At 42.0% G+C, this 14,586-nt stretch overlaps 1 protein-coding gene across 1 annotated transcript in view; it reads left to right on the top strand.

Moving 5' to 3' along the window:
• Positions 1-14,586, top strand: part of tnca (tenascin Ca) — a 101,948-nt gene that overhangs the window by 34,692 nt on the left and 52,670 nt on the right. Inside the window, exon 6 of the mRNA XM_084325396.1 lies at positions 1,703-1,856. Coding sequence (XP_084181522.1) covers positions 1,703-1,856 — 154 coding nt within the window. The remainder of the gene's footprint in view (positions 1-1,702; positions 1,857-14,586) is intronic.

Below are 14,586 nucleotides of genomic sequence, written 5' to 3'. Positions count from 1 at the left end.
TTGTAATGCGTGACACTAATATCTTTGGATCGTCTTAGGAACCAGAGGAACAACTATATTAACTACCTAAGGAATACAATTCCGAAAGTGGGACGTATTTCCCCTTTATTAAGAAGCAACAGAGGGGAACGACGGGGGGAAGTGACGAGAAAATATGTTAGAACACTTTGCAAAAAAAAGTCTGGTTTAATTTGACTGTGGAAATACTGGGGGAACCTAGCGGCGTATATATCGCGATCGTCTCCCTGCCGAAGGAGCGCTGATGATGACGGAGATTGTTTTCTCAGATGGACCGGCTCCGGGGACAGAGGTCACTCTAGCGGCAGGGGTTTACCCACTGGTAAATAATCCGAGCTGATAATTACCGTATGTAAAGAGAGTAACTGCCCACGCCGCTCTGCTTCAGAAGTCTGGGAGGGCGTTTATCAGCCCCCAGGCCTCTGCTCTAAAAGCAATAAGCCATTGTTCCCACGTTGATATCCAACCATGGCCCCTGTAATGTGTTTTAGGACTCCTGGAGGACGGCCTGCCTGCCAGATCAGTTGTGTTTAGTGGTTGACGGTTCCTTCCTCCAGTTATTCAATACCCATTGGGTTCCACGGGGCTCATCCGTAAAAAATACGAGGGGCTGTAAATTCACGATCGACGCTCAATTAACGCGCTGGATGTTTGTTTTACTGTTGACGAATACGGTTCATGTTAGACATTTTTTATTTTCCCTTTATTGCAACACTACTATCACCGACATCTAAGAAGGGAGATCCCCCCTTGAACGGCCCTTCTAAGGTTTCTCTCCTCCACATTGCCTGTGGTGCATTTTTTCCCTATTGCTAGGTTTTAGTGAGTTTTTCCTGTCTGGGAGTGTTGCTTTTATTTAAAAATAAATGTGGACTTTATGGTGTTTTTGTTTTGTTCTTGATTTATTGTGATTAGGGATGCTCGATATTGGCTTTTTTACCGATACCGATATACCGATATTGTCCAACTCTTAATTTCCGATACCGATATCAACTGATATCAACCGATACCGATATATGCAGGGTTTCCCCCCCATTTTTTTAAAAATAATTTCAGGTAATTAACATTACATATCTCTTGTTGTGGAATTAACACAACATTATGCATACTTTTGACAATAAATAAAATCTGAATTTGTTCTTACTTGCTTGCCTGGGTAAATAAAGGTTATAGAAATGTAAAAACCGATACCGATATTTTCCGATATCACATTTTAATGCCGATATCGGCCGATAATATCGGACATCCCTAATTGTGATGTTTCTTCTTGACTTGTTTTGAAAAAGACGTGTCCGGCCCATGGGGACATTAACGTGTGTCGTCAGGCCTTACAAATACATTTGATTTGATTTTTATTTGATTTACAGGTATGGATGGGCAGGGTAATAATAGAAAGACATAAATATAGGCGATACAATTTTATCTGAGTATGAAAATATGAGAACAATAAACAGTGTGTAAACTGAAAACGAAAAATAAACAGTGTAAACAAAGGTGCGGATGAGTATGAGGGGCCGTTTAGGCCATATTATACCGTCACTTAAATCATACGTATGCTATTGAAAAACGTGTGCGTAAACGGCCCCTCATAGCTGAGGGTCTCTGTATGCCCTATCGGTTATATCATATACGTTACCGTACCTTGTGTGTGACTGACGTTGCTTTTGACTCGGTGTCCTTTCAGAAAGAGGAGAACGGTAAGATCCTGACGACCCTGCCGTCGTCCCAGAACACCTTCGACCAGTCGGGCCTCGGGCCGGGCCAGGAGTACGAGGTGACGCTGGGCATCGTCAAGAACAACACCAGGGGGCCACAGACCACCAAGACCTTCTCCACCAGTGAGTTCACAAGGCTGATTGATTGATTGATTGATGATTACTACCGTGTAGGGCAGGAAGAATGCATCCACTAGACAATGAATAGCTGTGAAGTGACAGACCTTTTCAAACTTGACAACAACAGTACTTTCTAAAAGGGCGGGAAAAAGAGTGTGTCTTCCTGTTGCAGTGTTTGCCGCCACAATAGCTGAGTGACAGGAACTTAACGTGGGGCCCAAGCTGTTGCCTAGCAATGCAGTTCCATTGATAACTTTAATTAACAAATTGCAGAATGGGTACAATACAGTACAACTCAATACACACAATTGTTAAGGGGATGCAGACCAGAGAAAGGCTTTCGTCTTGTTTACACCAGGGTCCCCCATTTTCAATTGATATAATGACATTTATGACATACGACATACAGATATATACAGTACTGTTACATTTGTGACATACAAGATAAGCAAATATACAGTACTGTTAAACAGAGATCCTAACAGTAAATATATACATACGAGGGGGAGGGAAATGTACATTAGTAGGGGGTGGGTGGGAGGGTGTTCGGACATTTACGGGGGCTAGTTTCGAATTGCAGCCTCCCGAAGGTGCTCTTTGAGAGCGGTTTTGAAGGTGTGGGTAGGGCGTTCCACATTGATGTGGCATAATATGGCTGTGTGTGGATATGTCTTATAAACAAGCATGGACTGAGCACACCGATTTTTGAGATATGAGACATTGTACTGTAGTATATTAGATTAGATTCGATTTAGATTAGATGAAAATGTCATCATACAGCACAAGTACAGCAAGAAGTGTGGCATCCAACCAGAGTGCAAATGTAACAGTGAAGTGTAATAGTAATGTACAATGTACAGGTGATTATACTGGGTATAAAATATATACAGTAAATGAGTACTACTGAGTAATTCAGTAGTACTCAGATGTATGTACAGAGTTGTAGTATTAATATGTACAGTGATACAGGTATAAAGACACTATGGTAGTAAGTCATACTGGTAGACTATAGTTGCTTATTATATTATAGTATATGCTTATTATGATTACTACAGTGTAGGGCAGGAAGAATGCATCCACTGACTAGACAATGAATAGCTGTGAAGTGACAGACCTTTTCAAACTTGACAACAACAGCACTTTCTAAAAGGGCGGGAAAAAGAGTGTGTCTTCCTGTTGCAGTGTTTGCCGCCACAATAGCTGAGTGACAGGAACTTAACGTGGGGCCCAAGCTGTCGCCTAGCAATGCAGTTCCATTGAAAAAGATATATAGGGTACCGCCGGGTGAGAGGATATCACGCCTGTCTTCCTCCCACACGGCATGGCCGCCATCTGCCTTGTTTGGGTGTGATTTAACACATACACAGACACACACAGACACACACAGACACACACACACACACACACACAGACACACGCACACTACACAAACCACCAGAGCAGACAGACAGAATATCTGCTTCTCAAGTCCAACGTATTCATCATACCGTGACATCTCAGAATGGAAGAAAGAACAACTATTAATGTATTGTCATCATACAGCACAAGTACAGTACAACGAAAAGAAGTTTGGCATTCAACCAGAGTGCAACAGTGTAACACTAAAGTGCGATAGTAATGTACAATGTACAGGTGATTAAACTGGGTACTGGGTCATACTGCTGGCAAGTATGACTACTACCATAGTCTCTTTATACCTCTATCACTGTACATATTAATACTACAACTCTGTACATCTGATTAGCACTATTACTCAGTAGTACTCATTTATATATTTTATACCCAGTTTAATCACCTGTACATTGTATATTACTATTGCACTTTACTGTTACATTTGCACTCAGGTTGGACACCAAACTTATTTTCGTTGTACTGTACTTGTGCTGTATGATGACAATACATTTGAATCTAATCTACTCCAATGTAAAGACACAAGGGCAGGCTTTGATACAGGTTCAGTATTCCGTATTCGGGGGTTCTATCACCCGCTATCACTCCACGCGCCATTTGGTCAAATGCCTCCGTTCGTTTCTAGAAATGGCGTGACCGCCAGGCTGCATGGAAAAGCCATTTCATTTCACAAGTCCCGGTCGATTGGGGGCTCCCCGAGCGAGTACCTCGCCGTTCCATATCTGAGGTAATTTATTTACACAGGTTGCGATCCATCACGACCAACAAGAAGAATGACGGTTTGGTAGATTTAAGGTTATTCAAAGAGCCTCCTGGACCCTTTGATCCCCTGAGGTTCTTGGGACATAACTCCCACCTACGGCTACTTCTGGAAATAAACACAGGAACTCTTTTTAGTTAGGGAGTGTAATTCACTGCCAGCGTGACACGCAGACACGCTGTGTTCCGTAATGGGTTTTCCCTGCGACGACCTGGCGGTTTGTCCCGTGTGAGAGTGGACTCTTGTAAAAGTTGTTTTGACTACAACAACATGTGTTGGAATGTGAGGGTTTTATTTATTATATCATCATTTAATATGTGCTCTGGCCATGGGTTCTTTTAACATTTTCCAGCATAGTGTAACCGATACAATACAATACATAACAAAACAAAAAACAAGACAACAAATGCACTTATACACTGACAGACGCTCTCCCAAGCTCACTCCCACAATCCACACTGATTCCTCCCAAGAGGATCACCAATAAATATATATATGTTCCCTTATAAAACACAAACAAAATTATAATTTGATCTGAAACGACATTTAAGCCCTCAATAACAGGTGCAAGTAGTCTGTAGATGAGTGAACAAAGATATCTTGAATAACCGGTAAGAAGTAAGAGATCTGAGTGAACTAGGCAGTTTGTTCCAATCAGCTGGTGCTTTATATTTAAAGGCAAGTCGACCGATAGCTTTAATGGTTCGAGGTATACTAAAGAAAGGAAGATCCGTGTGTCTTAAATTATAAGTTGAACTATATGGTGTTAAGAACTGCTTTAGATAGGGGGGATAATTAAAGTAAATACATTTGTAAACAAAAAGCAACCAATGAAAATGTCTTCTGAATTGGGGAGAAAGCCAGTTTAACAACTCAAACATAAGACAGTGATGGGTTCTATAAGGACACCTCAATATAAATCTGCAAACACTATTATAGGTAACATTTAAAGGACGGAGATTTGTTAGTGTGGTGTTTTGATAGACTATGTCTGCGTAATCCATTATTGGAAGTACCAGCTGTATAATGATTCTTTTCCTAACCTGAAGAGAAAAACAGTTAATAGAACGATACAATATTCTCAGGCTACAATTTGTTTTCTTCATCACAGCATCAATATGTGACTTGAAGGTGAGTTGAGAATCAAGCCAAAGACCCAGATACTTATATTCATCGACATTTTCAAGAGGAGCATAATCTAAAAACTTAATCGACAACTGATTTGATATTTGCACCAGATTTAATCTAGTACCAAACAGCATACTATAGGACTTCTTCTTATTTAATACAAGTTTGTTAATAGATAACCATTTCTGGACAGCATCAAAATGAGTCTGTAAAGAGTACTGAATTTGTTGAATATCAGACTTAGAAGAATAAATCACTGTATCATCAGCATACAATTGAGTAAGACAGTCAGATGGTATCAGGGTGAGATCATTAACAAATATAGAAAATAATAATGGTCCTAAAGATGATCCTTGAGGAACACCGTTATCCATAATAAAAAAATCAGACTGTTTACCCTGATATGATACACATTGACGTCTCTGGTGGAGATAGGAATTGAACCAAAGTAAAGAATTATTAGAGACACCAATAGCACACAGTTTGTCAAGAAGAAGATAATGATCAACCAAATCAAAAGCCTTTGTGAGATCTATAAATATTGCACCAGTAACCATGTTATTGTCCATTGCTGAGTGAACATCATTGGTCAACTTCAGAAGGGCTGTAGTTGTGGAATAGTTTGAATAGAATGCAGACCAGAGAAAGACTTTTGTCTTGTTTACATCAGGGTCCCCCACTTACAATTCATAATGAATTGTAAGTAAGGGTGCAATTAACACCGTGCAATCCATTATTTGTGGAGTCCGCCCTTTAAGTCTTTGAGCTATTAGGCTACTAGGGTTCTTACTTTGCGTTTTGGTGTACTGAAAAATGCTCTGATGTCTGTATTTTTTCTTTTTTCTGCCATGGTACCTGGTTGGCTGGACACACACACACACACACACACACACACACATTTTCATTTCAGGTATTGTACCTTAAGATAATTGAAAATCTTGATTTACCGTAAATCCTCAAATATAGGTATTCTATTTACCTCAGCTGCAAAGAGCACCAGGCCTTTATTAGAGAGACTTGTTATATAAGGGGCAGGCCTTAATTTCTAAAACTGACACTCATGGACATAATCCCATCATTTTCAGACTTTTATTGCATTATTATTATTATTATTATTATTATTATTATTATTATTATTATTATTATTATTATTATTATTATTATTATTATTATTATTATTATTATTATTATTATTATTATTATTATTATTATTATTATTATTATTATTATTATTATTATATTTTTAATGCGTACATTGTCTGTCTACATTTATTTAGACTAGCATTGGTATTTAAATATTGAGTGCAGTTGAGTAATTGTGGGATTAACATAATTCACACACTGAACAGAGAACAGAGATGGAGGAGAACAGAGAACAGAGATTATTATTATTCTAGATAATATGACAACGTTAGCTAGCGGCTAACGCCAACGTTATATTATTATTATTTATTAGTTACGGACTTACGGTATGACCAGATGGCATTTCGGACCGTGAAACACTTTTATTGTATTGCGTGGTAGATGTTCTACCACTCGACATGTCTAACATAATAGTTTGTTTGAACAACTGAACTTACTTAGTGGAAAATCCTGCTGTTGTTGTAACTTGTGCGTTGTGCCTAAACTAGTGTTCACGAATCACGCTGCCTGCCTGTGTACCAGCTTACTGTTACACCTGGAGTGGAGGCTGCAGGCAGCGGCGCGCTGTGCAGACTGGAGTGTGAGCCGGCAGGGCTCCACTCTGTCTGCGGGACTGGATCAAACCATATCGGGCAGGGGGGTGTCGCAATCTTTGGAAACTTAAAAACTTGCTATTAAGTGTCATTGCGTATTATTAATTTGATTGAAATTACGTAGTTATGGTTAGATAAGATTTATATATTGGGGGGGGATATATCATATGATCAAAAAGTGAGGGAGCAAAGAGACAAGTTTGCTCCCCCAAGTTCAATAGTCCTGGAGCACGTGCATCGCCTGCTCCGTTACGTAGGCGCCTATGCTTGCATCACGTGTCCCCTCCGGTACACGAGGAGGCAGCCGTTGCATCTTTTCACCTGTACAGCGCGATCTCTCAGTGGCGAGGAGTAACGCGTGGGAGGGACACGCCGCCCCCGTTGCTTCCTGATTCTGCTGTACAGGCGCACCAACCGACCTGTAGGAGTCGCTGTCCACAACGTTCAATCCCCACCCACCGGCTTTCCCACCCCTAACACTGCCAATTGTGTTAGTATGAACGACCAGCCAAGCTGGTAGCAACGCCGAGAGCTGGGCTCGAACCCAGCATCTCCTGCGTTAGTGGCGAGTGCCTGGCCCACTGCGCCACTTAGCCGCCCTTGCCTCATCGCTTCTTAAGATAAGATAAGATATTCCTTTATTGATCCCCTTGGGGAAATTCAGCCATCATAGCAGCATGGGGGGGGGGGGTACAGGTAGTAGAAGACATGGTACAGGTCATATAATTATAGTACAGACAGAAGTACAGTACAGTGGAGAAGTAAAAATAAAAATAGAATAAATAAAAGGCAGTGTAAACAATATAACAATATAATTAACTCTGGACATATGGGCAACAAGGTGCAAGATGAGGGTATGTATGCCCTCTCAGTAGAATCATTATGACTACCATTTATGGCCCTTTGCTCCAGCCCCAATGACATACAGTATATTCCTTAGATAATTATGGTCCTCAAACCTCCCATTGCTCTTATGCAACTTCACTTATCTTCTCACTGTAGGTCGTTACGTCAACTGAGTTCACTTCTGTTGTAATACTAATCAAGGGGTTTTTCATAGATTATTTCCTCTGTAGGTGAAAGGTTAGCCAACCATGTTTGTATTTTAAATGGTAAGTTCAGAATTATTTTTGTATTCTATTTCCTACTTGCCAATGGTGTTGTCAATATTCATACTGGATACCCGACAATAATGGATGAAAGGAAGGCGGCTGGACAAGGCGCTCGTCACCAACACAAGAGATACTGGTATCGAATCCAGCTGTCAGCGTTGCTTCCGGCCTGGCCGGCTGTCATACTAACACAATTGGCAGTGTTAGCGGGAGGGAAGCCGGCGAGGGTGGGTCTGGGTCGTTGTGGACAGCGACTCCTACAGTTCGGTCGGGGCGCCTGCACAGCAAGGGAAGGATCTGGGAGAGGTAGTGTGACCTTCCACACGTTACTCTCCCAATGAGAGTCCGCGCTGCCAGGTGAAATGAAGTGGTGGGCTGGCTACACATGTGTCGGAGGAAGCATCTGATAGTCTCCGCCCTCCCAGACCGACGATAGGGGTAGAGTGCGCAACGACCAGGAAGGGGACTGGGAATTGGCATAACGACTAACATTGGGAGGGGAGAAAAACGGAAAAAGGAGGGGGAAAAAGATAATTAAAAATATATATATAATGGATGAAAGGAAGTACAGCGAAGTGTCCAAAATTCTGAACTTATACCATTCAATGTGCAACCTTGGGTGGTACAGGTCATATAATTATAGTACAGACAGAAGTACAGTACAGTGGAGAAGTAAAAATAAAAATAGAATAAATAAAAGGCAGTGTAAACAATATAACAATATAATTAACTCTGGACATATGGGCAACAAGGTGCAAGATGAGGGTATGTATGCCCTCTCAGTAGAATCATTATGACTACCATTTATGGCCCTTTGCTCCAGCCCCAATGACATACAGTATATTCCTTAGATAATTATGGTCCTCAAACCTCCCATTGCTCTTATGCAACTTCACTTATCTTCTCACTGTAGGTCGTTACGTCAACTGAGTTCACTTCTGTTGTAATACTAATCAAGGGGTTTTTCATAGATTATTTCCTCTGTAGGTGAAAGGTTAGCCAACCATGTTTGTATTTTAAATGGTAAGTTCAGAATTATTTTTGTATTCTATTTCCTACTTGCCAATGGTGTTGTCAATATTCATACTGGATACCCGACAATAATGGATGAAAGGAAGGCGGCTGGACAAGGCGCTCGTCACCAACACAAGAGATACTGGTATCGAATCCAGCTGTCAGCGTTGCTTCCGGCCTGGCCGGCTGTCATACTAACACAATTGGCAGTGTTAGCGGGAGGGAAGCCGGCGAGGGTGGGTCTGGGTCGTTGTGGACAGCGACTCCTACAGTTCGGTCGGGGCGCCTGCACAGCAAGGGAAGGATCTGGGAGAGGTAGTGTGACCTTCCACACGTTACTCTCCCAATGAGAGTCCGCGCTGCCAGGTGAAATGAAGTGGTGGGCTGGCTACACATGTGTCGGAGGAAGCATCTGATAGTCTCCGCCCTCCCAGACCGACGATAGGGGTAGAGTGCGCAACGACCAGGAAGGGGACTGGGAATTGGCATAACGACTAACATTGGGAGGGGAGAAAAACGGAAAAAGGAGGGGGAAAAAGATAATTAAAAATATATATATAATGGATGAAAGGAAGTACAGCGAAGTGTCCAAAATTCTGAACTTATACCATTCAATGTGCAACCTTGGGTGGTACAGGTCATATAATTATAGTACAGACAGAAGTACAGTACAGTGGAGAAGTAAAAATAAAAATAGAATAAATAAAAGGCAGTGTAAACAATATAACAATATAATTAACTCTGGACATATGGGCAACAAGGTGCAAGATGAGGGTATGTATGCCCTCTCAGTAGAATCATTATGACTACCATTTATGGCCCTTTGCTCCAGCCCCAATGACATACAGTATATTCCTTAGATAATTATGGTCCTCAAACCTCCCATTGCTCTTATGCAACTTCACTTATCTTCTCACTGTAGGTCGTTACGTCAACTGAGTTCACTTCTGTTGTAATACTAATCAAGGGGTTTTTCATAGATTATTTCCTCTGTAGGTGAAAGGTTAGCCAACCATGTTTGTATTTTAAATGGTAAGTTCAGAATTATTTTTGTATTCTATTTCCTACTTGCCAATGGTGTTGTCAATATTCATACTGGATACCCGACAATAATGGATGAAAGGAAGGCGGCTGGACAAGGCGCTCGTCACCAACACAAGAGATACTGGTATCGAATCCAGCTGTCAGCGTTGCTTCCGGCCTGGCCGGCTGTCATACTAACACAATTGGCAGTGTTAGCGGGAGGGAAGCCGGCGAGGGTGGGTCTGGGTCGTTGTGGACAGCGACTCCTACAGTTCGGTCGGGGCGCCTGCACAGCAAGGGAAGGATCTGGGAGAGGTAGTGTGACCTTCCACACGTTACTCTCCCAATGAGAGTCCGCGCTGCCAGGTGAAATGAAGTGGTGGGCTGGCTACACATGTGTCGGAGGAAGCATCTGATAGTCTCCGCCCTCCCAGACCGACGATAGGGGTAGAGTGCGCAACGACCAGGAAGGGGACTGGGAATTGGCATAACGACTAACATTGGGAGGGGAGAAAAACGGAAAAAGGAGGGGGAAAAAGATAATTAAAAATATATATATAATGGATGAAAGGAAGTACAGCGAAGTGTCCAAAATTCTGAACTTATACCATTCAATGTGCAACCTTGGGTGGCTGATTTTCTTATATCCATTTCTGAAATGGGTATTGTACAGACGGTTAACGCTTTCACTACCACACTACAGAAGGTTAACCTTTCACTACCACACTACAGAAGGTTAACCTTTCACTACCACACTACAGAAGGTTAACCCTTTCACTACCACACTACAGAAGGTTAACCTTTCACTACCACACTACAGAAGGTTAACCTTTCACTACCACACTACAGAAGGTTAACCTTTCACTACCACTACAGAAGGTTAACCCTTTCACTACCACACTACAGAAGGTTAACCCTTTCACTACCACACTACAGAAGGTTAACCTTTCACTACCACACTACAGAATGTTAACCTTTCACTACCACACTACAGAAGGTTAACCCTTTCACTACCACACTACAGAAGGTTAACCTTTCACTACCATCTACCACACTACAGAAGGTTAACCTTTCACTACCACACTACAGAAGGTTAACCTTTCACTACCACACTACAGAAGGATAACCTTTCACTACCACACTACATAATGTTAACTTTTCACTACCACACTACAGAAGGTTAACTTTTCACTACCACACTACGTAAGGGATAATGTATAGCTACGAGGTCATTGTCGCAAAATAATTGACCGACACGGAGTTTAAAATACCGAGCCGCCTCGGCGAGGTGTTTTAAACGTCAGTGAAGGTCAATTATTTTGCGACAATGATCGAGTATAGCTATACATTATCCCGCTTATTACATGGCTAACTTACTAACAATATACCTAATTCATTTTACATCGACTCGCAACACTGGTTCTGGCTCCGCTCGTTGCTCCGCCCTGTCATCGCTGGCAGCTTCCCCAGCTGCCGGCAGTTAACCTTTCACTACCACACTACAGAAGGTTAACCCTTTCACTACCACACTACAGAAGGTTAACCTTTCACTACCACACTACAGAAGGTTAACCTTTCACTACCACACTACAGAAGGTTAATCTTTCACTACCACTACAGAAGGTTAACCCTTTCACTACCACACTACAGAAGGTTAACCCTTTCACTACCACACTACAGAAGGTTAACCTTTCACTACCACACTACAGAAGGTTAACCTTTCACTACCACACCACAGAAGGTTAACCTTTCACTACCACACTACAGAAAGTTAACCTTTCACTACCACACTACAGAAGGTTAACCTTTCACTACCACACTACAGAAGGTTAACCTTTCACTACCACACTACAGAAGGTTAACCATTTCACTACCACACTACAGAAGGTTAACCTTTCACTACCACACTACAGAAGGTTAACCCTTTCACTACCACACTACAGACGGTTAACCGTTACAAATTTTAAAGTGAAAGTGAAGGAGTTAAAAATGTTTACAAATATACAAAGGGTCAGATTAAACCGAATATATATATTTATTACTTGAGATATATTGTATAGTATTTGTATATCGTCTGATATCCCTTGTATATTCTTTGTATATATACACGGAATATCCCTTTACCTAGGTACAGGCCAGACCATAATATTCGTTCTCCTATTGGACAGCGACCCCTAGGCGCCAACGGCCATACCCCCAATGGCAAGTTCAAAGCCACCGTCAAGACATGTCTCAACATGTCCAGGTTTGCGCAGTAATACGAGACAGAACTGAGGTTGGCACTAGATTATTCACCTTACGTATAAATACGTCGCAGGTGGATACAGAAGCACTTAGACCAAAACGTTGAAGCCTTCACCACGATACAACGTGCCGTGAAGTGGGCCTCTTTGCCCCTAAATAGAGCCTTGAGAACCGCGTGCGAATAGATAGCTAAAGTGTCAGAGTTTAACGCTGTATCGTCGAGTTCGACTTATTCTATTGTAAAGTAATAGTCTATTATTTATAGTGTATCGTGCGGCTACCGTTCTACAGTGACCATCATTACCACCGGTTCGTCGTACTCTAGCTAGTGCACTTATCCAGGCTGGGCGGCCTAACTCGCGCCGCCATCCGAGGAGTCCTAGACGAGAACCGTTGGATATGTACACCGGAGAACCTACACCGACGAATGCAGAGCCTTTTCCGGCTGGATTATATTGCTTTGGTACTGTGGCTGCTGGAGCAGAGAACTGTCTACCCCACTGCTGTGTGGGATCTACCCTGTGATGAGCACCATCGAGCCCGCCTCTAGGACCCACAGAGGCTGGCTAGCTTTCATCCATGCTGACGTGCATACTGGAGTATAGCTGTTGCTTTGTCTACGGACCAAGGGATTACTGCACTGGCTCCTGTATCTGGAGCCTCGTTATTCCTCGTTGATCCAGACTTTGCTCCCGAACATTCCTCTCCCCTGCTGGCTTACAACCGGAGGGAACCCCCTTAGTATCTCCAGCTGACTACGAGTGTGCCTTATGTAATTCTTATGCTACAGGTGGCGTCAGTTATACCCATCTTATTATGCTCATGGACTTATGCTCTTGACTTACTTAAGTGTTCTTCGCCTTACAAGCGCGACCAATAATTCTCATTCTGTAACCTATCGTTGCTGCTCTAATAATAAATACCTCTAAATAGAACTTTCTTTGTCAAGCCGTATTCTTGTGTGGGTGTTCACCAGATATACCGTGTACTGTATGGCCAGTAATTAAAGTACATAACTAAGTAGTGGTTTAATGATACATACTCTCAATACAGTCAGGGAATTGTACCCCTCAGTTACACTAACACTGGCACATTTACTGTGCAGAAATGTACATTGATGTGCATTGTCTGTAAAAATAAAACAAAAAAAGTTGAATATAAATTGTATGTATATATTTGTTCAAATTATGCCTCAGTGGTATTACAGGCAGGCTAGAGCAAGCAGTCAAAGATAGTTGATCAAAATATATTACTTAGTATATTCCCTATATAATATGAGTATACATCACTTAGATAAAAGCACCCATGAGATTGTTATGTTAAAAAGCACACATCATTTCACTTGAGTCAGAACTAAGCCACAAGAACTCCATTTAAACTAAATCTTCCTCACAGCTCTCAAAAACAAAACCCCAAAATGATCCATGTAGGAAAACAACAGATAATCGAATGCAATCAGAGAGGCTCATCACGTCCAGTGCTGACAGAGACACCGTCGTCTTTGCGAGGGTTTGTGAAACGCTTCACCTTTGGACTTTCACCTTTGGCTTTGGCCTGCCACAAGGACTGCTTAGACTGGAAATCAACACATTAGCATCTCCCATTGTACTCGTGCAGTAAGATGTGAGAAGTATAAAAGCCTCGACAACAGTCTTCGCTAACACAAGGACTCCTATCCACAGACTTCCGGAGCTTATTCAAACCCATCATGGGGGGAACCAAGCTCTGCCTTCTGCTGATGCTGGGCACCTATGCCTTGGCTCGTGAGTAGTGTTGTTTGTTTGTTTATTCCTATTCATAATTTTGTTGTTGTTCTTAGCTCTATTTATTTTACATTACATGTACATTCATACCAATTATTTGCCTGTTCTATTCTCCATCCATCTATCATCCATTGCAACACTATATTATCACGGATATCCAGTTGGGGGATCCCCCCTTTGAACAGCCCATCTGAGGTGTCTCTCCTCCACGCCGCCTGTGGTGCTTTTTTTCCCCCTATTGCTAGGTTTTTAGTGAGTCGTTCCTTATCTTCATTGGGGAACGTCTGGGAGTGTCACTTTTTGGATTTTATGGTGGTTTTTGTTCTGGATCTATTGTGATGTTTCTTCTTGACTTGTACAGCCCATGGGGGCTATTCCATGTGATCGCGGGCGATACAAATACATTTGATTTGATTCATTAGCTGATTTGAAGTGGTTAGAGAAAATACCATTGGTCGGGTATCTTTAAAGGAATTGTGGGAAATGCGCTTCTCCAGAGTCAGACAAGAAGATAGATACTGTCCTCTCTGTGCGTTCAGTAGA

This window comes from Notolepis coatsorum (genome assembly GCF_963971535.1).
Source record: "Notolepis coatsorum genome assembly, chromosome: 11".
Taxonomy (NCBI): domain Eukaryota; kingdom Metazoa; phylum Chordata; class Actinopteri; order Aulopiformes; family Paralepididae; genus Notolepis; species Notolepis coatsorum.
This window is presented reverse-complemented; position numbering and strand designations above follow the sequence as displayed.